General features: G+C 56.7%; 3 protein-coding genes across 4 annotated transcripts; 1 reads left to right on the top strand and 2 right to left on the bottom strand.

Moving 5' to 3' along the window:
- The first annotated feature begins 1,406 nt into the window (after nt 1-1,406).
- Nucleotides 1,407-10,298, top strand: LOC106979613 (cytochrome P450 2F2-like). The gene is given in 10 exon segments (XM_053210095.1): nt 1,407-1,607; nt 2,243-2,405; nt 2,677-2,985; nt 3,198-3,361; nt 3,737-3,910; nt 3,995-4,129; nt 4,207-4,297; nt 4,300-4,400; nt 4,607-4,748; nt 4,839-10,298. Coding segments are annotated over 10 exon segments (1,662 nt in total). The 3' UTR covers nt 5,021-10,298.
- On the bottom strand, nt 5,146-12,834 carry EGLN2 (egl-9 family hypoxia inducible factor 2). Its single transcript, XM_027044925.2, has 5 exons — nt 11,998-12,834; nt 6,991-7,110; nt 6,376-6,512; nt 6,087-6,154; nt 5,146-5,805 (listed from the first exon to the last, which is right to left on the bottom strand). Exons 1-5 carry the CDS (start codon nt 12,832-12,834, stop codon nt 5,750-5,752), a joined length of 1,218 nt encoding a protein of 405 aa, XP_026900726.1. The 3' UTR covers nt 5,146-5,749.
- Nucleotides 12,835-12,932: 98 nt separating this feature from the next.
- RAB4B (RAB4B, member RAS oncogene family) lies at nt 12,933-24,193 on the bottom strand. 2 transcript variants are annotated; one of them, XM_027044927.2, is made up of 8 exons: nt 24,054-24,193; nt 22,787-22,867; nt 22,417-22,531; nt 21,008-21,070; nt 20,765-20,919; nt 19,619-19,714; nt 19,393-19,523; nt 12,933-13,070 (listed from the first exon to the last, which is right to left on the bottom strand). In XM_027044927.2, the coding sequence occupies exons 1-7, from the start codon at nt 24,067-24,069 to the stop codon at nt 19,408-19,410; spliced, it is 642 nt and encodes a 213-aa protein (XP_026900728.1). In that variant the 5' UTR covers nt 24,070-24,193; the 3' UTR covers nt 12,933-13,070; nt 19,393-19,407. The 2 variants fall into 2 exon arrangements, with proteins under 2 accessions (XP_026900728.1, XP_014933026.2); XM_015077540.3 differs by lacking the exon at nt 12,933-13,070 and adding an exon at nt 15,647-16,028.
- Nucleotides 24,194-24,210: the final 17 nt, after the last annotated feature.

Raw genomic sequence — 24,210 nt, 5'->3', positions numbered from 1 at the left:
GGCCCAGAGAAAGCAGTTAATCTGAAAGCCTGACACAGTGGGATGGGGCCAGGTCAGGGGAGGGCACACCCCGCAGCACCCCTGCTGTCTCTGGAGTCAGCCCCTGTAACCGGGGAGGCCGGGGGTAGGGCGGCAGGGGGCAGGGGGCCTGCCCACACTCCTTGCCAGTCATTGGGTTCCTGGACAGAAAGGCTGACAGGGAAGGAGATCCATGGCAGAGATAGAGGCAGGGAGACAGGGAAGAGGGAGATTAAGGGTAAGATAAACTGGGAGGGATACAGATATGAACAGAAGCAGGTACTGAGAGTAAAACAGAAAGAGAGAGATGAACAAAGAAACAGAAATTGAGAGTGAGAGATGAAACAAAGATAGAGACAGAGATACTGAGAGACATTCCTGGAAACAAGCCCAGTTCCAGACAGTGCACAGCCCCCACCCTCTCCCCACCTCTGGGCCCTGTGCCAGGCACCTGTCAGAAGGCTAGATCTGGTGAGGCACGGCCAGGTGAGGCAGGTGCTGGTGGGAGGGTGGGCCTCATTCCTGAACAGTGTTTTGAGCTCTGACTCAGCCCCATCCCCAACCCTACCCCTGGGCACCTTGTGCCCTCTGGCCCACACCCCCAGGCGTGGCCATCAAGACCTGGCCTCAGGTGGGGGTGCCCAGTGAGACTCATGGGAAACTAGAGACATGGGGTGCAGCAGCATGGGCATAGGACATTCAGGGACATCTGGGAACTAGAGCATTGGGAACAGAGGTGGTGAGGGGTTCAGGGTAAGGCACAAGGCGGTCAGCATGTGGGAAGGCACCCAAGAGTCATAAGGCTAGGCACAGAAGTGCCAGGCTGATGGGTGCCAGGAGGCTAGGGGACTTGAGGGAGCATCTGGTAGATAGGTACAGAATACCAGGTTCCAAGAGCAAGGGAATGGAAGTGACAAGGGCTCAGGTGCGAGTCCCTAGCAATCACAAGCACAGGGCACAGGAGTGCCAGGCTAAAGGGTATGTCACCAGGGGTGTTTTTAGGAGTCAAGAACGTATTTAGGAATCAGAAGTATAGAGTACAGCATTCAGGGGGTCTCGGGCCCAAAGGTGGCCAGGGCATTCAGAAATGCACATCTACAGGCCAAGTAAGATGGACCTGAAGGACCCAAAGGCTAAGTAGGGTGCACCTGTTGGCCAGGTGTATTGATGTGAAAGATGCAAACAGGTGCATTGACATGGAAGTTGCCAAATAGGGCACGCTGGGCCTGGCACAACAGAGAGCTAGAGCTGGGGGGCTGGGTGGAGACCTCGGATGAGGAATCTGCAGAATGAGTGGTCTGGAGACGCCCACCTCTCCCACTCCCGGTATGCGCCCCTGCTCCACCCAAGACCCAAAGGGAATCACATAAAGGCAAAGGGGGGCAGGCATGGAGGACACAGAGCATGATGTCCACGGGTGTCACAGCGCTGTTACTGCTGCTGGCGCTAGCCAGGCGGGGTTGGGGTGCACAGGGCACTCAGCCTCGGGGGTCCTACCCCCTGGGCCCAGGCCGCTCCCACTGCTGGGGAACTTGCTGCAGCTGGAGTCTGGACGGCTGGACCATACTCTCATGGAGGTAGCCCCGAGAGTGGGTGGGGATGGGGGGAAGGATTCTGGACTCGTGGAGGTGGGACTGGGGGCTGGAACACACCTGGTTCTCTGAATGAAGACAGCTGAGGGCTCTGACCCCATGAGCCCTGAGGAAGGTTGAGGGGCCTGGAGTCCTGGGTTCCAGGAAAGGAGGAGACTAGGGGTGGAAGCTGGGAGCCCCGGCATCAGTTTGAAGGAGGAGGGGGACAGTGGGCCTGAGCTCCCGGTGCCACCCGCTCCCTGCCTCCCTCTACCCGCCCCAGTTTCTGGGTCCTGAGGGAGTTAACAGCCTAGGGTGGGACGTCAGATAGGGGATCCGGGGGGAAGGGGTGCAGAGAGGTCTGCTCTCCTGGTTCAGGGTGGGGAGGAGAGTACCGAGGGCTCAGACGCCTGGTTCTGAGGGTGCAGAGGGCTCGGGACCTCGTCTTCCAGATCTCGAGGGAAGTGGGAGCTGGGGTCCTGGACTCCTGCGGATGAAGGAGGAGGTGGGGATCTGAGCGCCTCGGCCAGGAACGAGGGGCTGAAATGGGGACTCCTGGGTCTGAAGTTAGAGAGAGATGGGGGCGGGGCTCTGGGGTGGAGGAAGCGGTCAAGAGTCCCGACCGGGACCCGCTGAGCACCGGCTCTGCGCAGCTTTCTGGCCGCTGGGGCCCGGTGTTCACAGTGCGGCTGGGCCGGCGCCCTGCAGTGGTTCTCTGCGGCTACTCAGCGCTGCGGGACGCATTAGTGCTGCAGGCGGATACCTTCTCTGGCCGTGGGGCCACGGCCGTGTTCGAACGCTTCACTCGCCGAAACGGTGAGTCCCCGGCGGCGGCGGAAGTGCTGGTCTGGACCACCCAGTTCGAGCGATTTAAAGGGCTGGACCGGGGCAATAGGGCGGTGCCTAATAAGAATAAAGGCCAATGAAGGCAAACAGCAGGAAGGTGGGGCGGAGCTAAAAGGGACCAAATAGGAGTGGGGGCGGGGGGTGGTGCCCGTTCCTCGTGCAGCCAATAGAAGAGAAGAGCCTAAGAGTCAAAGCCAAAGAGATCAGGCGCTCGTAAGGGATCGAGACCAGTAGAGGTGAGGCCAATGTGCGGATAGGACCGAGAAGGCTGGGTTTGCAGCAAAAAGGTCTGGAAAGCAGCAGAGTGAAGGGTGGCGAGGAGGCGGGCTCCAAGACCGGACGCTTCCAGGACGGGCGTGGCCAACTCCCCGGGCCGTCCCCTTCTCTGCCCCACCCCCAGGCATCGTGTTTTCTAACCGGCGGCGCTGGCTGACGCTGCGAAATTTTGCACTGGGAGCACTGCAGGAGTTCCGGCTAGGAGCGCGGACCATAGAGGAGCGCATCTTGGAGGAGGCGGATTGTCTGCTTGGCGAATTTCAAGCCACCATTGGTGCGGTCTGGTCGGGAAAGGAAAGGGACCTTTTGTGGATGTGGCTAATGATCAAGAAAGGGTTGGTAGAGCGTGGGACTCTAGATCTCAGGATGTTCCAGCACCGCGTTGAGTGTAGAGATTACTTAAAAAGGAGGTGCGGCACATATGTAGTGAACAAAGTCAGTAAGCCAAGCCACCGCATTAAGACCCCGTCCTGTTTCCACCCCCAGGAGCACCGTTTGACCCCCGGCGGCTACTAGATAATGCTGTATCTAATGTTATCTGTTCGGTGGTCTTCGGGAACCGCTATGGCTATGAGGACCCAGAGTTCCTGAGGCTCCTGGACAGCCTCTTCAATGACAACTTCCGCATCATGAGTTCCAGATGGGGTGAGGTGAGAGGGCCCACCCCAGTCCCTTCCTCCCGTGTCAAACCTGTGCCAAGCCCCAAGTACATACACTTTGCCTACATTGGATCATTAGATTGAGAGTCTTGGAATCTTGGAAGGGAAGAGTTCTAGAACTAAGAACATTAAAATCCTGGTGCAAGGGCACCTGGGTGGCTCGGTCTGTTAAGTGTCCAACTCTTGATCTCAGCTCAGGTCTTGATCTCAGGGTCATGAGCTCAAGCCCCGAGTTGGACTCTGTGCTGGGACTAAAGCCCTACTTTAAAAAAAAAAAAAAAAAAAAAAAAAAGTTCTGGTTGTAATTTCCCCTGCAGGGGACCTAGTGGTCTTGTTCAAGGTCCAGTTGCCATCTTGTCCCCCCAGATGTACAATATTTCCCCCTCCCTCCTTGACTGGCTCCCGGGTCCACACCACCGAATCTTTCAAAACTTCACGGAGCTTCAGGTCTTCATCTCTGAGCAAATCCAGCAGCACCAACAGACACAGCAGCCAGGGGAGCCCCGCGATTTCGATTGCTTCCTCAATCAGATGGAGAAGGTGCAGGCCCGTTACCCTAAATTCTACCCATGTCGCCCAACAAGAGGTGCCAGGCACATGGCAGCCGCCCATCTCTGTACGCAGGAACAGAAAGACCCAGAGAGCCATTTCCAGGAGGAGACGTTGGTGATGACCACACACAACCTTTTCTTTGGCGACACTGAGACCACAAGCACCGCTCTGCGTTACGGGCTCCTTATTCTGCTTAAGTACCCTGAGGTGGCAGGTCTGTGAGCTGGAAAGCCTGGGATGAGGGGCTAGGGTTTGGGGGTGGCTGGGGGTCAGGACACACGCAGCTCACGCCCTCTGCCCACACCAGCCAAAGTGCAGTGGTAGGTCGGACACGCACCCCAAGGCTGGAGGACCGCAAGCGCCCGCCCTACACCAACGCGTGCTGCACGAGATCCAGCGCTTCATCAGCGTGCTGCCGCTGGGGCTGCCACGCGCCCTCACCCGGGACACCCACCTGCGTGGCTACTTTTTGCCCAAGGTACCCACCGAGCAAGGGGATTCTGTGCAGGGCCCCAGAGCTCCTAGAACCTAAAGCATCAGACCTGAGCCTGTCTGATGCTGAGTTACAAAGTCCTGGCAACAGAAAAGAAGGTCCACCTTCCCAGTGGCTTTTACAAGGGGTCTTGGATGGATAAAAGGCTGTGGCTAATCAAGTCCACAGGGTAATCCTTATGCATCCCCCAGGGCACCTTTGTGATTCCTCTCCTGGTGTCTTCACACCAGGACCCCACCCAATTCAAGGACCCAGCCTGCTTCAACCCCACCAACTTCCTGGACGACAAGGGCGAGTTCCAGAGCAAAGATGCCTTCATGCCCTTTGCCCCAGGTATGGGCCAGGAAGGGAGGGGACAAGCCTGGGCAACCCCCCCCCCCCCAGCAGCTACATGGTTCCCACCCTGCGTCCCTGTGTGCTCAGGCAAGCGAATGTGTCTGGGTGCAGGCCTGGCACGGTCCGAGATCTTCCTCTTCCTCACCACCATCCTGCAGCGGTTCTGTCTGCTCCCCATGGGGAGCCCCACCAGCATCGACCTCACCCCACAGTACACTGGCCTGGGCAATATTCCCCCAGCCTTCCAGCTCCACCTGGTGGCCCGCTGAGGCCAGGCTCAGCTGCCCTCTGCTCACTGGCTCTCAGACCTCCTTACCTGTCTTGGTCAATAAAGGCCCTGAATTGCAAATGGACAGGTCTCCTTACCAGTAAGAGGGAGAGGAAGAGTCAGAAGTTTGCAGCTCTGAGGTAAACTTTTATTTCTTGGCTGACAGGACTTTTCACGCCCATGCTCCTCCCAGCACCTCTTCTCCTGCCCACGTAGTGGCAGCCTAGTCCAAAAGGTGCCATGGCCATAGGGGTTGGGGAGTCACTTCACATTCCAGGCTGGAGGAGTTGGGGGAGAGGGGCTTGGAGATACTCCCCCGCCACAACAAACCTTTGCCAGCATTAGGCCATGACATTCCCACCCCTATTCCTGCATCCTGGCGGGAGGCAGCAATACCTCCTTCCAGCTCTCCATGTCTGAGGAGCACGACCAGACAGGGCAAGCCACAGGCCCCCAGCTCCAGTGACGGTAGTTCCCAACGCTGGCCCCTGCCCAGGTCACAACCCCAGCCCCCATCAAAGGGCAGCAGAGGTCTCTCCTCCTCCTTGGTCCTCAGCGTCAGACGGAGCCCTCCACACCAAGCAGGACAGAGGCAAAGCCAGAAGCAGCAGCGGTGGCAGAAAAGGAGCAGGCACCGAGACCGGTGGGCTGCTGGGCCAGCAGCACAGGGGCCAAAGGCTCTCCCGAAGTCAGGGCAAGCTGTCTGTCCATGCAGCTCTGGGGCTGGCCACTAGGTGGGCGTAGCAGGTTGTGAGACAGGTACTGGGACACCTTTCTGCCCGGATGCTGGGGGTGGAGAGGAGAGGAGAGGGGGAGTCATCAGGGAAGGGACACAGAAGCCAAGAAAAACCTGGGAAGATGGAGGAGAGGACCAGAAGAAATGGGGCTCATGCTGGGGGGTGCTGGGAGAGTGGGGCTGTCTAGAGAAGATGGGCAGAGAGGAGAAAAAAATGAGTCACAAAATTTAGTTAAGAGACTGACAAGGTGAATTAGGGGACTTGAGGCCTTGGGAGGCACATGGAATAGTAAGGGTTTGAGGGAGGGGATGCCCTCTGGGAAGCAGGTACCTAGCTGATACTTGTCTTTGGCTGCTGCCCGCTCCTTGGCATCAAAATACCAGACAGTGATGGCGTACCTGGGGACCAGAGCAGCCCCAAAGGGCAGTTAGAGATTACTTTTCTTCAATTCCAGCCACCGTATCCAGTGACACTAGAGTTCACCCTTCGGAGCCTGGTTCTGTTCCCATCTAGGCCCCTCTCAGCACCTCACCACTCCCTGGCCACTCCCGGGGTCTGACAAGTCTTTGTTGGCACAGAACAGGACACCTGAGCACATCCCCACAAGCATGGGTCATACCTGGTGGCATAGGCTGGTTTCACCTCATGGGGGTTCCGCCGATCAGACCAGAAAATGAGCAACCGATCAAAGAGTGGCTCGATGTTGGCAACCACAGGCCGGCCCTCAGGGAAGATCTGCAGCAGGCCGCCATGCACCTGAGGGCAGGCCAGAGGATGAGGCAGGAGGCTGGCCGGTCCAGCCCCCACCCTCTGCCTTGCACTACCCTGCCCTCCGGAGCCTGCCAAGGGGATGTGGCAGCTGCACATATCATTCCCTCCCACCACTCAGGTTCTTAAAGTGAATGACAGCCCAGAGTCTGCATCACCATGGAGCCGGGGCAGGAAGCTACTAAAGACAGGAAATGGGATAGGGTAGGGGTGGGGGGGAGGGGAGGGGAGTGTTCCTTAGACCAGGGGTGAGGCAGACAGCACCATTCACCAAAGGGGGAGGGGGGTGCGTGCTGCCACCACATGGTCAGCTGGAGAGAAGGAGGTGCCATTTCCCAGGAAAAGCCAGCCAGCAGGCTAACTGCACTGCCCGGCTGTGGACTGAGAAGAGGAACGGGAGAATGCCAGAAGCTGAGCTGGGAGCGGAAAATGGAGCGGATGCAGCCGCCTCACCCTCACCCCCTACCTTGACGTCCCAGTTCTGATTCAGGTAATAGATACAGGTGATGCAGCGGCCATCGCCATGGGGATTGTCAACATGCCTCACGTACCCCAGCCCGTTGCCTGGGTAACACGCCACCATGGCCTGGCAGAGACAGATGGAGGTGGGTTTACTGGGGCTAGGCAGCGATATTTGGGGAAGAAGCCATTACCTCCTCTCTTTCACCCCTCCGTGCCCCTTGTCTGTCCCCTGACTCCTCCAAGAGCTCCAGCCCCCAGACTTTCTTCTTTTCCAGCTAAGCCACCATCTACCAGAAACCTCAGCTCTTGGGCCTGAATAACCCTCTCCCTGTACACACATGCCCAGAGCCTGGCACCCAGGTGGGGCTCAATGAGCAACTGAGGATTTTACTTCTTAAAGATAAACTGACCCCCGCCCCTCTGAGACCTTTCAGTGGAATAAAACCAATTTAAATGTTTTCTGGTATGGAAGAATGTGGCCTACTGCTCTAGACCACGGTTCCTGACCTTGGCTTCAGAGTGGAATCACCTGGGATGCTGATGCCCAGGCCCATCTCAGAGGTTCTGAAATATTTGGTCTAAGGTGGAGGCTGGAAATTTTAAAGGTTCCCCCAAGTAATTCTAATGTGCAGCAATGCTGAGGACTGCTGCCCTTGACTACAAAGAATCCCAAGTTGTGTGTTTCCTACACATATGAAAAGGTACCCAAACCCTGAGTGTGACTAGAACCTGAAATCCAACTCCCACTCCAAGAATGACCTGCTGGGTAGCCCCTGACAGTCCCGTCATCTAGATGGGCCTCAATGGCCTCATCTGTACTAAACACCTCCTCTGTCTACTGCCCTCTGACTTCAGAACTCTGGATTCCTGACCCCCACAGACCTAAGAGAAATCACTCCAGCTCTTGGCTTCAGTGTGTACAGGTCTAGCCACAGGGTTCTGACCTTCTCCCCCTGCTGGGTGCCATCCCCCTGGCCAGCCTTGACCACATGGAGGCCTAGGCCCTGGCCACTCGGGGTGCCTGTTTCTCATTAGGGAGCTGACAGAAAAGTGGATGTGGTGTAAGGAAAAGGGCCCAGGCATTCCTTCAGACCTAACTCCCAAGGTTCGAGTCCCAGTGCTGCCACACGAGCTGTAACATCAAGTGAGAGACTTCACTTCCCTGTCTCAGGTCCCGCATCCATGAAATGGAGCTGATCAACTACAGGTATTGTGGGAAGCAAACAAGACAGATGTTTGGGCAGGCACCAAGCAAGGTGCCTGTCACATGGAGAGCTGAAGCACAGACTAAAATGACACTAAAAAAAAAAAAAAAAAAAAAAGTCCCTATCCTACCCTTTGCCCAAAGCCACTTGGGAGGACTGTGTAAGGCAAAAGGGGAGTACTGGCAGGCAGACCCTCCAGCTCCTTGGACCACCTGTCTCGACGCCTTGACCCACATTGGTGCCAGGCCAAAGACCACCTGCTGATGCTCCCCACTAACGCTCAGCTACACCTGTTGGCCACAGCCCTGAAAGACAGCCCTGACCAGGAAGATTGGCATCTGCTGCCAAAACAGGAGCCTTGCCTAGCACTCTGTGGCAGGCCAGGCCGACTCAATCCTCAGCCTTCTTCCAACACATCACTCCCAGGGCTCAACCCAGCACGAATGGTAAACAGCTCTGCGTTAAACACGTGTCCCCGAAACAGCACAGCGCCTCCCTGGGGAGGAGCAGCCAGGAGGGCTTCAGCTGGGTAAGGCCATCCAGCCGTGGAGAGCCATGCTTCTCTCTGGCAGCGCCAGGGCGAGACCTTGGCCCCCACACCCCCGGTTCAGGAGAACCTTCTTTGCACTACTCACTCCCTGCAAACGGGTCAGTGTTCTGAGCAACCACACCACTGGGAGGAAGAATGTGGCTATGTCCGGGTGGCCTGCCATCAAGCCCTCCCCAGACAGAATCCAAGCAGAGATTTTGCTGGTTCTGCACAAGGACGGGGTGAGGAAGGGAGTCCAGTGCTGTGGCGTCTTTCCCACAATCCATCCCCACACGGCAGCCAGAGACCCTTTTCTCCAGCTCCTCCTTGCTCAGATCCCTTCAAGACCCCCACCACATTCCAAGAAAACACAAAATATAAATTGTGTATTTTCACAGCCTCAGCCTTCAAGGCCACCAACCTCACCTACCATCCCCATCACTCTGCTCCAGCACCTCAGGCCTCCTCACTGCTCTCACCAGACCAAGCTCAGCCACAAGGCCTCTGCACCTGCCTGGTACACACTTCCCCTGGTCCTCCTTGTTCACGTCTCGGGTCCAAGGGCACCTTGAGTATCCAGCTGAATACACCTGGGCTGACCTTCCATTCTACCCTCTCAACGTGAAATCAGCACAAGTACTTGTTTACCTAGTACTGGCCTGACAGGCAGGCCCATGGAAGCCTCTGGGGCCGAGCTTGTCTCCCTAGCGCCCAGGCAGTAGCTGCTGACTGAAAGCACTCCTCTGGGTCTCAGGGACTCCAACCTGTCCGGCCCTCCACACCCTTACACAGGGTCTCCCACCATGCATGCAGGGACAGCGTCTGTATTCTGGCATGGAATGGGAGTCGTGCATGAAGGCTGGCAACAGAAACAGGCCCTTTAAACTCCCACCAATCCCCCCACCCACCCACCCCCACACACACCATGGCCCCAGAGAAGAAGCTACTTCCGCTCCTACAAGGGAAAAGGACAACAAGCAGAGTGACATGGAAGTCTGCTCCTCACCCTCCCATCTCAGGGAAGGGGTAGCTTGTGTCAGAGCCAGGAGACTTAAAGATTTAAGGGCTATTGGTGACAATGTGCCAAAAACCCAAACCCAAACACACACACACACACACACACACACACACACACACACACACACAGAGTCAGAAACTGGGGAGTGAGACAGTCCCACCTCCAAGCTGCTCTGAAAGGGACAAACCCAAGCCAGCCAGGCCCGCCCTATGGTCCCCAATGCCAGTCCTTGATGCCAGTGGGAGTCAACTCTCTCCCATCTGCAGGTCAACTGAGCAGAGACACTAGAGAAAGTTGGGAGAACAAAACACAGGAGTTCCACTGAAGAATGACCAATAGATGGGGTGCCTGAGTGGCTCAGTCGGTTAAGTGTGCGACTTTGGCTCAGGTCATGATCTCGCGGTTCCTGAGAATGACCCCCGTGTCCGGCTCTGTGAGGACACTCAGAGCCTAAAGCCTACTTCGAGTTCTGTGTCTCCCTCTCTCTCTCTGCTCCTCCCCTGCTCACACTCTCTCTTTCTCTCTCTCAAAAATAAACAAACATTAAAAAAAAAAAAGAATGACCAATAGGCAGATTGTTTCTGACGCCAGCCACACTGGTGATCTGTGCCCCCAACACCTCTGTGGCCACCCACCTCAGCTCACTCTTATTCCAGAGCGTGGGGAGGGAGGCCAGATGTTGCCCTTTGAAGGTAGGAAAGCCTGGAGTTGCTGTCTCACTGGGGCAGGGGAGGGTCTGAGAGGAACTCCAGTGATTGGGTTGGGTCCTCCCCTCCATTCTCAGTTGGCCTGGTTTGTTCTTACCTCCCAGAGCAACAGAAGTCACCCAAGACTAAAATAGTCCCAACACCCCCAGTCCCCAACCACATCCAAAGCACCAAAGGAGAAGAAATCGGCTCCCTCTACTTTCCCCTTCTCTCTTAAAACTGCCAAAGACTAGCTGGGGACTTAACTGATTTTCGTATCCTGTAGATGAGCAAACTGAGGCTCAGAAAAGCATGCTGCTCTGGGCCACTCAGCTCTCGTGGTCTCCCGCCCAAACTCCCTCCTGTGAAGGTGGGTGACCTGGGGTGCAGGTGCTGAGGACCTTGTGGCCAGGGAGACTCCCACTCATCTCTCCTGCCTCGCAGGAGCAGAGCCTAGGGAAAGGCCTCCTCTGGCTCTCCAGCTATCAGGTAAGGGAGGAGGAGGAAGGAAGTAGGACAGGACAAGTTCCAGCTGGGTGGGGAGGATGCCGGCTTCAGCCTGGAGGGAGCCTGGATCCCTAAGCCAGCTCCAGCCAGTGACAGAGCTGTATAGAGGCAGGACCCAGGATGGGATCAGACTGAAGAGGGAGACATCAGGAGCACAGCCTCATGCCCGCAGGGAAGCAAGCAGCCCCGCCACCAGCCAGGCATCACTGGCGTGCAGCAGGCACTCCCTACGAGGCCTTGTCCAGAAAGGCCCTGTGGACCAAGGTCTTCTGAAAAGCTCCTGACCCTAAGTTCCTGAACAGGCAGCTGGAGACACTGATGACTGCCCATAAACTCCACAAAAGAGCATTTTTCTTAAAAAAGGGTCTGTGGTTCTGACAGATTGTCAAAAAAGCCCAGGTGTCCAAAAAAAAAAAAAAAAAAAGGATTAACAACAACTACTCTAAAACAAGAAAAAGGTACCAAAAGACACAAAATAGAAAATCAAGAAAACAGATTAGGACCGACAGGAACGAAGTGATGGATAAACGAGACAGAAAGGATGAGGGGAGAGTCTAGGATGGGGAAGCACAGGAAAGGTGGAGGACAGGACCCCCATCTCCCAGGCCAGCACACAAGCAGCCAGCGCCACCCTCAGGAAGCTGTCCTTGCTGCAGATGCCACAGCATGGCACAGGGGTACAATGGAGTCCAGCGCCAGCCAGGCGCAGCGGGCAGCACCTCCTCCCTCAGCCTGGCACTGGCTTCACCGCTGCCACCCTCCCCACTCTGTCTCCTGGTTCTCCTGCCTGGAAGACAGAACAGACGGACCAGAGACAGACAACAGGAGGGACTAGACAGACCAGGAGACAGGGATGGATGAAAAGATAAACAAGGAAAGAGAAAGTGCACAGACCCCCAAAGTCCCCACACGGAGACAGAGCCCAAAGCAAACTCCAACACCAGCACTCCCCCCACTGGAGCTGCCTAAACCCTTCTGTGACCCCAGAAGCCGGTCTCCAAGCGCACAGGTACCCGATAGAGAAGCACTGCCCCATCCCCCTCCAACAAGGCCCTTGCAGCCTTACCTTGGTGCGCCCGTTGATGACGTAGCCACCCAGGCGCCCAGCACAGTGGCGGATTACAGCATCCACGTGGGCCATGAGGACCCCGATGCTTCGGCAGCCCTGCTCGTGGCCTTCCACCCAGGCAATCTGGTCCCCGCGAATGCTGCGTGGCGGGATAGCCCGCTGGCTCACCAGCTGCCCGTCACGCAGGCGCCCACTCCGCTTCAGGGCCTCCACCTCGGCCAGCACACAGCCACCCAATGCTGCCCCCAGGAAGCTGTCCTTGACACAGATGCCATAGTACCGCATGCAGGGCACAATATAGTCCAGGGCCAGGCGCTCGGGCGTGGCGGGCAGCACCTCCTCCCTCAGCCCTGCGCTGGCCTCGCCACTGTCACTGCTGCAGCCCATCCCGCCCTCCCCTTCGGCCTCTGCCTCCCGGTTCTCCTGCCTGGCCCAGGAACGCTTGCTGGGTGCAGGGGCATCCCCGCCATCCTCTGCCCACTTCCGTTTGGGGGCCTCAGGCCGGGCGCCCTGGGCCGCCAGGCGCTGGCACCCCTTGGTGACCAGTGCTGCAGCGCCCTCACTCTGCAGGGGCCACAGCTCACCACCATCCTGCCCGCCTAAGCCCTCCCGCAGGGGGCTGGCTGTGGTGGAAGTGGCTGTGACCCTGGGGGTCCCGCTCCCCGCCGAGGCCTCACCAGGTGCTCCTGGTCGGTGGTAGGAGGGTAGCAGGGGACAGGGCAGGTAACTCTCCACCCCCATCCTGGCCCGGCCAGGCTCCGAGGGCTCTGACACAGAACCCGGCAACTGAGGGAGAGCCTGACTCAAGGGCTGCGGCTGGCACGGGCTGTCCATGGCAGCAGCGTCTTCATCCCCCGGGCATGGAGGGCACGGCCCGGGCCCATGGTGCCACCCTCCTCCGCCTCCGCCTCCTCCACTTGATGCAGCCGGGGGCTGGAACGGCTGAGCCTGGCGCGGGGCAGGATGAGGCAGGGCAGGCAGCAGAGGCTCTTCTCGTGCCCTGGGGGTGCTCACTGGTCCCCAAGTCCTCTGCCGCCCCTAGGGGCTTGGGAAAGGACCCGTCAGGGTGGCTGAAGGGGGAGAGAGAAAAAACGGAATGTGAGAAGAGCTAGAGGCAGTCCGGCGGGGGTAGCGGTGAGGAGTGGCAGGGGCAGTGGGGAGGAAGGCAGACTTGGCTACGGAGACCCCCCGCAAAGGCCAGGCCAAGTCGGGGAGAAGATCATGGGAATTTCGGGCGGGAGGGGGGAATCATGGAGAGAGAAGGCAGTGAGGGAGGCAGCCGAAGAGAGGAGTGAGACTGGGGAGATGACCCAAAGGCACAGGACTACGGTGGGGGCTCGGACACAGAAACTGAACAGCAAGGAGAGAGGGGGCCTGGAGTAGAAAAGGAATACTGGGGCAGCAGGGAGCGCGAGAGTTGGAAACAAATCCACAAGGTGGGGGGGACTCTGCCTGGGGATTCCAGGGACACACGGCGGGAACGTAAGGCTCCACAGACAGAGCAAACCGGGGAGTCCAGAGACAAAGAGAATGGGGGGATCCAGAGACGGAAAAGCCGACCGGAGAGAAGCTGGGCGAGCCTGAGACGGCCGGACTGAACGGGGCGGAGGGGTCAACCTAAGCCCGACGAGAGGAAGCCAGCCGGCGGCTGACACACACCCAGACGGAAGGGAGGGCCTAAGGCAGACAGACAGACGGAAGGCAGCCGCTGGAGGAGGGTCCACAACGACAGGGGGAAGGGCGGGGGAGGGGACAGGACAAGAGAGGGCGGCCCCTCCCAACCCCCTTCGGTGCGGGCCTCCCAGCTCGGAGCGCCGCAGGCGACGGAGGCCCGGCCCGTGGACCGCTCGGACCCCGGATTCCCTCCCCGCCACCACCGCCGTCGGCCGGCGCGCGCTCTCCGCTCCCCCGCCCTCAACGGCCGGCACTCAACGCGCCCGGCGCGTTCCCTCCCCCACGCCCTACCCCCACCCTTCCCTTCCCGGGGTCGCAGCGCTCCGCCACGCCGGGCCGGCAGGCGCCCCCACACCTCGCTCGGCTCGCGCCCGCGCCCAGGCTCGCGCGCCCTCTCCGCCCCACTCCCTTCCTAGCTCTCTCCTCACCGAGCTTTTTCCTCCGGCCTCGGCGCCGTCGTTTGTGCCAGCCGCCCAGCGCCGCACAGCGCGCCATACCCCGCCCCCACCTCCCGCGACGCTCCGCCCCTGCCTCGCCCGCTGGGCACGTGACCTCACCCGCTGAGGAGGCCGTGCGTGCGCAGGCGTGAGCCGCGCGGGGCGGAGCAAGGAAGTTCAGAACACCCTCCTGGAGGAAGGGGAAATTGGGTCGGCCGCCAACGCGAGGCTCGTTTGCGTACTGCACTCCGCCCCTTTTGCCCGGGAGAAGAAGGAGGTTAAAAGGGCTGGATCAGGGAAAGGGGGGAGGGTTCTGCGGTAGGCCAGGCGATGTGGGAGTGGCATGCAAATAAGATTGTTTACATAGGCCTGCCCACCCTCTCAGAGCCCAGAGCGCCGGAGAATGACGTGTAGCCGTGTCGGACAGTGGCATGCAAATGAGGTTATTTACATGGGCAGCCCCGCCTTCTCACCGCCCAAGAATAGAGATGTGATAAATGTCTGCACAGTTAGTTGGGAAATGTATGTAAATGCACACATTAGTAATCTACTTAAGTACCTTCTATAACGGAGGGAAAGAAGTGCAGAACGCCCCTGAGAGAAGAGAGAGCGGACTGGAAGGGATGTGTGCCAAAATATGATCCGCTTCATCCTGCCTCTTCGGGACAATTGTGGGCAACCTAGGAAGGCTACGCAGAGAAGACATTTGTCTAACAGCCTTAGGTCTATGAACATTTTGGGCGACCCTGCCTGGAACGACTATGCAGATAAGGTCATTTAAATACCCTGCCCCCTCCACCATCGCCAGGGCAGACGGGGGTTTAGGGGCTCAGGCCTGCCCTCTGAGTGGGTTAGTGCTGACCTGGGGATGGCAGAGAAATTGGGAGGGTCTCAGGGGGCTGCACCTGTCCCTGGTTTTGTCAGTTCACCAGGACGCAGAGAGATATACACCAGTCTCAAGTATGCAAGGGTCAGGGTTGCACAAAGGCCCACAAAGCCTTTAGGGGCATACTCAGGGTTCATGGTCACACACGGGTGTATCAAAGATGCCAAATTCACACTAAGACAAACACACCTCAGGGGCATACATACACAGTCACACACGCAATAGTCAGACACTGCCTGGAACTTTCAAGCATCAAACACACGTAGGTTTCACCTACAAACCTGAATTTTCATTCCCCGGCATTGGTGCCAAATACCACCAGCCTCATGGATACAATCACTGAGGACACAAAGCAGTCACAAGCAACAGTGTCACACACAATCAGCACACATTCCTACAGATGCCATCACACACCCATCACACACATCACAAACACAAGGACATCAGCGCTACACAGGTGGGCCTCCAGCATGCCTTGTCACAACAAGTGCAGTGAGAAACCTCCCTCCACAGCAAACATCTGAGTCATGGTGTACCCCCACATCATATCCAAACCACAAACATGACCCCCAAACACGTGGTTCTTCCATCAGGGACCTCTTCTGTCTCCCCTCCCTCCCCATCACCCCAAAATAACGGAGGCCAAGACGCAGGTGTAAACAATGCTTTATGGAGGTGGAGTAGGGACTGAACAGGCCTCCAGGCAATAAATAACACATACTCGCAATGGCAGGGCCAGGCGGGGAGCTGGGGCCAATTGCCCTGGTCTCAGGCTTTGGGAACTCTTAGAGTATGGTTAGGGTTTCAGGGGGGACAGGGGTTAGCCAAGACAGAGGAAGCAGCAGCAGGTACGGATTCCCCCTTCCCCCGTGGCTCAGTCTTGCCCCTCAGCCAGGCCCCACCAGGCCAGGGAAGGGGGATAGGTGGCGGGGCAGCTTCTCTGGGGCCAGGACAGGTGAGGGGCTCTGCCTCCCAGGGCCTGGGGCTAGGCCCCAGCCAGAGGGCAGGGCTGGTCCTGGAGAACAGGTGAGCTGAAAGAAAAGTGTGTGGTGAACTACAGGGATCCTCAGTCTGTCCAGCCGGTATCTCTGCCTCATTTCTGAGTATCTTCCTGCCCTCCTATCTGTGTCTGTCTGCCCATACCTTTCTTTTTCTCCCAAAGTTCCTACATTTGCTGTCTGATTTTCTGCAGGCAATTTGGAGCTATCTCTTTGAGGGTACTTGTATCTCCCTATTTATCTGTCTCAGAGAGCTGACCCCTGGAGTCTACAGAGGAGTATCTCAATATCTAAATTTCGCATCCCACCTTTGTTATCTCTGTGTTCCTGGATCACCGTGGCTCATTCCAGTGTTTTCCAAACTGAAGAGCCGCATTTGGTTAGTGGTTGTTGCTTCAGCTACAGATAGCATTACCTGGGAGCTTCTAGAAATCCGGAAATCACTTCAGAGTCTCTGGGGTGAGGCCCAGACATCAGTAGCTTTTAAAGCTCTCCAGGTGATTTCAGTGTGCGGCACTGCATGAGTGGGCTGGGAAATCAGTTTGGTGGGCCTTGGCCAATTTGTCAATGAACGAATAAAACAGAATAGAGAATATCAGGGGGCACCTGGGTGGCTCAGTCGGTTAAGCGGCCGACTTCGGCTCAGGCCATGATCTCGCGGTCCGTGAGTTCGAGCCCCGCGTCAGGCTCTGTGCTGACAGCTCAGAGCCTGGAGCCTGCTTCGGATTCTGTGTCTCCCTCTCTCTGACCCTCCCCCATTCATGCTCTGTCTCTCTCTGTCTCAAAAATAAATAAACGTTAAAAAAAATTAAAAATAAAAAAAAAGAATAGAGAATATCAGAGTGCATCACGTGTAATAGGAATATTGGTCCACAGCGACAGCAAACAGACTGCTGGGTGTCAGAGGCTGGGGGGATCGGGGAATGATTGCCTAATGAGCACAGGGTTTCCTTAGGGTAATGAAAATGTTTTGGAACAAGACAGAGGTGGTGGTTGCACAATTTTGTGAATGGACTAAGTGCCACTGAATGGTGCACCTTAAAAGGGCTAAGTTTAGGTCATGTGAATTTCACCTCAATCAAAAAACATTAGTGCTAGGAAAGTGTTTCAGTCTTTTATGTGTGTGTGACTGTATTAGATCAAAGTATACAATTGATTTCCTCCTGCAGACTGCAGTCAGTAACATCTGAAAAAGCACTGTCTTATTACATTTGATTCACTGAGGGTAAACACTGAAATGGATGCTATACTACGCCCGAGGGTGAAGAATACACACCCATCCATTTCTACACAGCCCGACTCTTTAAAATGGATAGTAAAAAGAAAAATAATTCACAGCCCTCATTTATCGAGTCTCCACTAAGTGTCAGGCCCTGTTCTAAGGACTTTACATGGACTAATGTAATTAATCTTCACAAAACCTACGTGAGGTAGGTACTATTATTAGCCCCAATTGGAAGGTGAGGCAACCAAGGCCCAGAGATGTTAAATAATTTGCCCAGTGTCACACAGGTAGCAAGTGACAGAGTCAGTTTAAACACAGGCAACCTGGCTGGGGAATCTCTGATCTGTCACCTCCCTCCTTCTCAGATGGGGAAGACAAACACAAACAATAATGATCAAGTATTCAGACTGAATGCTTTAAAAAATAGGGGGCAGTTGTGAGACCACTCAGCTAGAGGCAGTGACCCCATCTGGGAAGCTGATAAAGGTGTCCTGCAGCAAGAGTCGTTTTAGCAGAGAGCAGATGATGAGTGGCATCTGGCCTAAGAAAGGAGGCTGGAGGACAGACAGGCACACCTAACCGAGGCACAGCAGAGGCATGGAAGGAAAAGAATTTTCTGCCCTAAACACTCACCCTTGACTCCTCTCTTTCAAATGCCATATCCGTTCATCAGGAAATTATGTTGGCTCTGCCTTTAAAGTATACCCAAGGTCGAGCACTTCCCCCCCTCAGCCACTCTGGAGCTGCCAATAGCGGGAGGCGGGGGGGGGGGGCAGGGGGGGTGTGAAACACAGGGGATAATTGGCAAGACAGACACCCTCCCAAAGAAGTGGGGATGGGACCTGATCCTGTAGGATCCTGCAAGCCCGGCAAGGAGTCTGGACCAACCATAGGGGAAGTGAGGCTTGCTGGAGGAGGGGGAGGTGGTCAGAGATGGTGTTCCTGGCAGAGGGAACAGCATGAGCAAAGAGCCAGAGAAATGGAAAGAACTTCGGTGTGGCTGCGGTGGCCTGAGTGCTGGGGAGAGGTGTGAGCTGAGGCAGGAGAAGCTGGCGGAGGCAAACACCAGGCTGGGAGCTTCAGCTTGGTCCCATGAACCCTGGGAGCCACGGGGGGTTTTAAACAGGGGAGGGACAGGATCAGATTTGTGCTTTAGAAAGACCCAGTGGCTCCATCAAGAGGGTACAAGACTGGAGACAGAGACCAGGGAGGACACAAAGCTATCCACGTCTCAGTCCCTCCTCCCCCCCAACCCTGGTCCTGTCCACCATCTTCTCTCAGCTTGACTTTGCAGTAGCCTCCTCACTGGTCTCTCAACAACCACCCCCGCCCACCCCTTCTCTCCTCTATATGCAGCCAGAGGGACCCTGGGAAGACCTGAATCAGGTCCTGTCCCTTCTTTGCTTGGAGCCCTCCTGTGGCTCCCATCCCACCCAGGGTATAACCCAGAGCCACCTCAAGGACAGCCAGGCCCTACCTGATGATCTGCTTCCCCTGATCCCTGACTTCATCTCCTATTTACCGCTCCCAGCCCTCAATACACACACATACTCCACTCCAGCCACACTGGCCTCCATGGACTTCCTCATCCAGGCCAGGCATGACTTACCTCAGGGCCTCTGCACTGGCTGTTCTCTCTGCCTAGAACACTCTTCCCCCAGGGACCCATATGACCCTGTCCTTCTCCTCCTTCAGGTCTTTGCTCAAATGTCACCTCCTCAGTAAGGGCTTTCCCGCATCATAAAACTCCACTCCTTACCTCCCCACCCCAACTTCCTTGCTTTATTTTTCTCCATAGCTCTTATCTCCTTAACTACAATATCATTTTCTTATGTGTCTTGATTATTGTCTGTTTCCTCCCCAGAGCATGTTGGCCCTGCGAGGGCAGGAATTCCCTAGCCCACTGCTCAAACAGGACCTGGCACACAGTGGACACTCGATAAATATTTGCCAAATGGGTGGGTCGGAGATCCAGGGCAGCAACGTGGTGGTGAGATGGAGAGGACATCCCTGAGGCCAGGATGATGGCTCCTTTCACTAAACCGTTTTTGCGTCTCTCTTTTCTCACTCTGTTTTTCTTGTCACCTCTCCTTTTCTGTGTTTCCGTCTCCGCTCCGTATCCCCCCCTTGCCAGGACACCACCCCTGCCGTCCCCAGGCCCTGGGCTCCCACCTGGCTCCGGACGTCTCAGCAGCCACAGGGCTGAGGGGCCACGGCCTGGGCACTCCGAGGCTGCCGCAGCTGGCGGAGGGATGCGTCCCCATACTGAATGCCTGAGCCCATCCTCTCGGGGTCGAGCTCACCTGGGGGGCAGGGGAGAGGTCAGGACTTGTCCCCCAGAGACCTCTGGGCCCTGCCTTCTACTCCCACTCCCACTCTGGGCAGTCAGGGGCCTCACCTGAGTCGATCTTGTTCAGGATGGTGCGGGCACACTTCAGGAAAGCCTCCTCCACGTTCTCACCCGTGAGGGCACTAGTCTCCAGGAACATTAGCTCTAGGGGGCAGGGCCTGGGTCAGTCCCCAGCCTCCCCTTGACTCTGACCTGCCACCTCTCATTTTGCCCTCACTCCAGGCCTCTGTTGTCCTGCTGTGAAGGGCCACCTCCCCAGGTTCCCGCCTACACACCTCTTCCCCTAGAAAGTTCTCTCTGACCTTCCAGCAGGACCAGGTGCCCCACCCTGGGCTCCCAGGGCCCCCCTGTGTCTCCCCTATCCCAGCCCTGACCTCTCTGGGCTGTCATTATCTGCAGAGGGTGGTGTCCCCTTTCCCCACCCACTGACGGTGAGCCCACGACAACTGGGCCCAGGGCATCTTTCACACTCTGTCCCCAGCACCATCTAGGACAGGCCCAGGCCCACCACAGTCTACCCTTCAGCCACATGACAAGGCCACACAGAAAGTAAGAGCCAGGACTCAAACCCACATCTTTCTCATGGCAAGACATCCTCTAAACCTGGAAGTTACAAATTGGGGAACATGGAGACAGACCCTGAGCCAGTAGATGTTTGGCCCACACGAAGTTTTCAAGTGAGTTTATACTTGCACACCTTTTGCTGTGGCCGTTGGTCCTGTCCACGCCCCTAACACTGGTGCCTGCTAACCTGGGGTCTGCCCTGTCCTATCTCTTATTCACAAAACAGGCCTGGCCCCTCGGGCCATCGAAGTTTGCAACCCCCACATTATACCAATACCCTGCACTGGCCAAAACCTTCTTAGCAGCCAATGTTCCTCAAGAGGCCGCTGCCACATCCGGGCAGTGCGGTGGGCTCTCCATGGACCAAATCCCTTGAGCCATCCATCACGTACTATGTTGAGACAGAAAGGCCGTGACTCCCACTTGTCAGATGAGGAAACGGGACCAGAGTGGTGGCACAGCTCACATGTGGCAACACTTGAATTTGAACCCAGACCTCTAAATCTCCACATTCTCTTGCTGGGCATAGCCGCAGATGGCCGGGAGGCCTGCAGGCCTGCAGGGACTGCCCCTGCTCCTCTGCTGAGCACCCCCCGTCCCCCCGCCACTGGCCCACCACAGGACCCTCACCGTTCTCCTGGGCAAAGCGGGAGGCCTCCAGGAAAGTGACCTCACGCTCCGGGTCCAGGTCCTTTTTGTTGCCACAGAGGATGACCACGATGTTGGGGCTGGCCAGCGTGCGGGCATCCGTCAGCCAGGCAGCCAGTGAGTTGTAGGTCTCCCGGCTATGGAGAAGGGAGACAGGAGGGAGGCAGGCACAGGACAGGGGCTCTGCCCAGGCCCTGCCCCACCCTCTCCTCTCCCTGTACCCACCTGGTGATGTCATACACCAGCAGAGCTCCAGCCGCGCCTCGGTAATAACTCCGTGTCACCGACCTGTGGGGCCAGGGGGACCCAGTCACCCCCGAGGCTGGGGTCTGCCCTGAGACTGCCCCCCTCTGCGGAGAGAGACTGGTGGTTCGGAGGCCCACCTTCACTGCTGGCCCATCCCCCAAAAGCTGGCAGTGGTCTGGTCTTGCCACAATTTCTTTCTTTGTCTCCCTCAATCTCTGTCTCCTTTAACTGTCTGTCTGTCTGTCTGTCTGTGTCTTTCTGTATGTCCTCACTGGTCTGTGTCTTCTTCTCCGTCTCTCTTGCGTGTGTATGTCTCTCATTCTCTGTGTCTATCTCTGTCTGTCTCTGTGGCCCTGGTTCTCTCACCCTCGCTCTTGATTTCTCACGCGTTCATTCATTCACCTCCCCTTTGCCCAGGCCTGGCCACGTGCTCTGCAACTACATCCGCTTGTCCCTCTCCCACTGTGGCCGACTGTAGGCATCTCCCAGTCACCTGTCTGGGTCCCTCTGGAACTCAGGCAATCATTCCACGAGCGTACACTGAGCACTTACTGCAAACCCAGCGCAAGCCGCACACCCTTCACCTTCTCTGTGTCTCCCACACAGTGGATCTACACGCCAATATTAACGTAGCAGCGATGACTTGCTGGCCTTGGACCACACTTCCCCATGGATTGGGTTCCCTCATGTGTCTCCTCTGTCTCTGTATCTCAGATTCAGGGTTTCTATGCATCTCCCACCTTTTCTGCAGCCATTTCCTGAAGACATACTGTGCACTGAGCCCTACACCTTTCTCTCCCCCCCCCCCACCCCCTGCCCCAAAACACATCCATTTCTCTGTCTCTCTGGCTCTGCCTGTCCCACCCTCCCTGTCTCTGGCTCTGACCTGCTTCTCTTTGTGTCTCTTTATCACCCTTATCTTGCTCTTCTGCTCAGTCTCTGTCTCTCTTTCTCTGTCCCTTTCGGAGTGTGTATATCTCTTTCCAGTTTCCCTTTCTCTTTCAATCTCTCTTTTTTCCATCTCTACCCCTTGCCCCCAACCTAAGCACCTCTCCTGGGGTGCCAGTGTCCATCCCTCCAGCCATATGGGTCTATCTATTGCTGTCGCTCTAGGGTCTGTTGGTCTCTCCCTTCACTAGGCTTCTTTCTCAATGTCATTTTCTCTCTCACTGTCTCTGCTCTCTCTCCAGGACTCCTGCTCTCTCTGGCTAGAGGTAACTGTAAGCAGTCTCTGTCTCTCTCCCTCGACGCTGCCTGCCCTCTCAGTGTCTCCTGGCTCCTGTCATATCTCCAAGTGATTCTGCACACACAACCCCCCCCTCCCCCGCCCCCATTTTCTTTCCTCTGTCCTCTGCCCGCCCCCTCCCTTGGGAGCCCAGGCCACCTACCGAAACCGCTCCTGGCCGGCTGTGTCCCAAATCTGTAGCTTCACAGTCTTTCCACCCACGTTGACCACGCGAGATCCAAACTCCACGCCAATTGTGTGGTTGGAGTCCTGTTTGACTGGGAGTGGGAGGGAGAGAAGAGGCAGTGCAGGGGCTCAGAAGATTCCCTGTCCTCCAAGGCCTCCTCAGCCTGTACAAAACCATTCTCATTGCAGGGGTGACTGAGGCTCAGGGAGGGTCTAGCAAAGAATACATACCAAGGCAAGGACCAGGCAGCCAGCACTGGAACTGTACCTCTGGCCAGCCCTGCCCCTGCCCACACCATGCCCATGCCCACAGTTCAGTGATCCGGGGACCATTCCCAGAAACTCACACTTATTCTCAATGAACTGATGAAGGAGACATGATTTTCCAGTTCCTGCGCTGCCAATCACCAGGAATTTGAAGAGGAAGTCTGAGCAGGTGGAGTCAAAATCAGGAAAACCCATATGGAGAGAATGATACAGGGCAAAAGATGGAAACCAAGAGACCATCACAGTTATAAGGAGACAAACAGACACAGGCAGAATCAGAGCAATGGGTAAGAACGGTAACAGACAACTTTTATATACAGCTTACTACATACCAGGCACAGTTTTAAAGTTCTTTACTTACATCAACAGCTTGCTTCATTCCCAGAAAAAACTCTATGAGGGAAGTATACTAACAATCATCCCCATCTTCCAGATGAGGAAACTGAGACCAGAAAAGTTAACTGGCTTGCCCACGATCCCACAGCCAGGCAGAACAGGGATTCGAACCCAGGTCAACTGACTCCAGAGTTCAAAATCTTACCTACTATGTTGCAAACACCTCTTGAAAGCCATCTTGAAATCCTACCCTTCACAATTTCACCTTCTACCACTCTCTCATTCACTCTGCTCTAGCCTCTGGCCTTCAGTCTATTCCCTAAAAATGGCAAGCTGGTTCCCACCTCGGGATCTCTGCACTTGATCCCAATGCTTTTCCTTTATTTGTTGAAGGAATGTAGCTCCTTCTGACTCTTAAAACAGTGCTCTTTCTATCGCACCCTGTCCTCCCACCTCCAATTCATCCCTTCATCCAGATTTTCCAATTCTCAGCCCCTCCTTCCCAGGCCCAAGGCCCTGCCCCTATCCTCAAGTTTAAGCCCCACCCCTTGTCACTACTCCCTCCCACCTCCTAATTCAAGGACAACTCATCCCCAACCCCATTCCAGACCTCTCAAGCCAGAGCAGTCCCAGGGTCCACAGCATCCCCTCAGGATTCTCCTAGCCCACCCGGCTCGACCCCTGCCATTCACAGTCAGCCCCACCCGATCCACTCAGGCTCCGCCCTGACACATTAAGGCCCACCCTTTCTCTCAAGGCCTGCGCAGATCCACCAGGACTGGCTACCTCAAATCCCGCCCCAGATCTATTTAACCCACACACCAGACCCTCAGGCTCCGCCCAAATAGATGGAGCTCAGCCTCAGACCCACTAAACCCCTCCCAGTATCCACCAGGCCCTGCCCCATACCAGACCCCGCCCCCTGGCACATAAGGCTCCGCCCCATTCCCCAAAGGCCGCATCCTCTCTGGGCCCAGACCCCAGACTCCGGCTTCGGCACACCACCCTCACCGTAGGTCTCGGCCATGACTCGGTCGCGGCCGCTTGGGGCCGCAATATGGCGCCGCGGCCGCGCCTGCTCCTCGGCTGGCAGCCGCTCCACTCCGGCTGCAGCCCCGGCTCCTTCCTACTCCCGGGGCCGGCGCCGCCACTTCCGCCTCCACCCCCC

The sequence above is a fragment of the Acinonyx jubatus genome, chromosome E2 (genome assembly GCF_027475565.1).
Source record: "Acinonyx jubatus isolate Ajub_Pintada_27869175 chromosome E2, VMU_Ajub_asm_v1.0, whole genome shotgun sequence".
In the NCBI taxonomy this organism is placed as follows: Eukaryota; Metazoa; Chordata; class Mammalia; order Carnivora; family Felidae; genus Acinonyx; species Acinonyx jubatus.
This window is presented reverse-complemented; position numbering and strand designations above follow the sequence as displayed.

Excerpts from the sequence above, each read along its gene's own strand:
- EGLN2 (XM_027044925.2), bottom strand. The coding sequence starts at position 12,834 with ATGGACAGCCCGTGCCAGCCGCAGCCCTTGAGTCAGGCTCTCCCTCAG. Across the intron at positions 6,513-6,990 it reads ATCAGAACTGGGACGTCAAG|GTGCATGGCGGCCTGCTGCA; the intron begins GTAGGGGGTGAG and ends GCCTGCCCTCAG. Across the intron at positions 6,155-6,375 it reads AAACCAGCCTATGCCACCAG|GTACGCCATCACTGTCTGGT; the intron begins GTATGACCCATG and ends TCTGGTCCCCAG.
- RAB4B (XM_027044927.2), bottom strand. Across the intron at positions 19,715-20,764 it reads CCGCTTTGCCCAGGAGAACG|AGCTAATGTTCCTGGAGACT; the intron begins GTGAGGGTCCTG and ends CCTGCCCCCTAG. Across the intron at positions 19,524-19,618 it reads CCTGAACAAGATCGACTCAG|GTGAGCTCGACCCCGAGAGG; the intron begins GTGAGGCCCCTG and ends CCTGCCCCCCAG.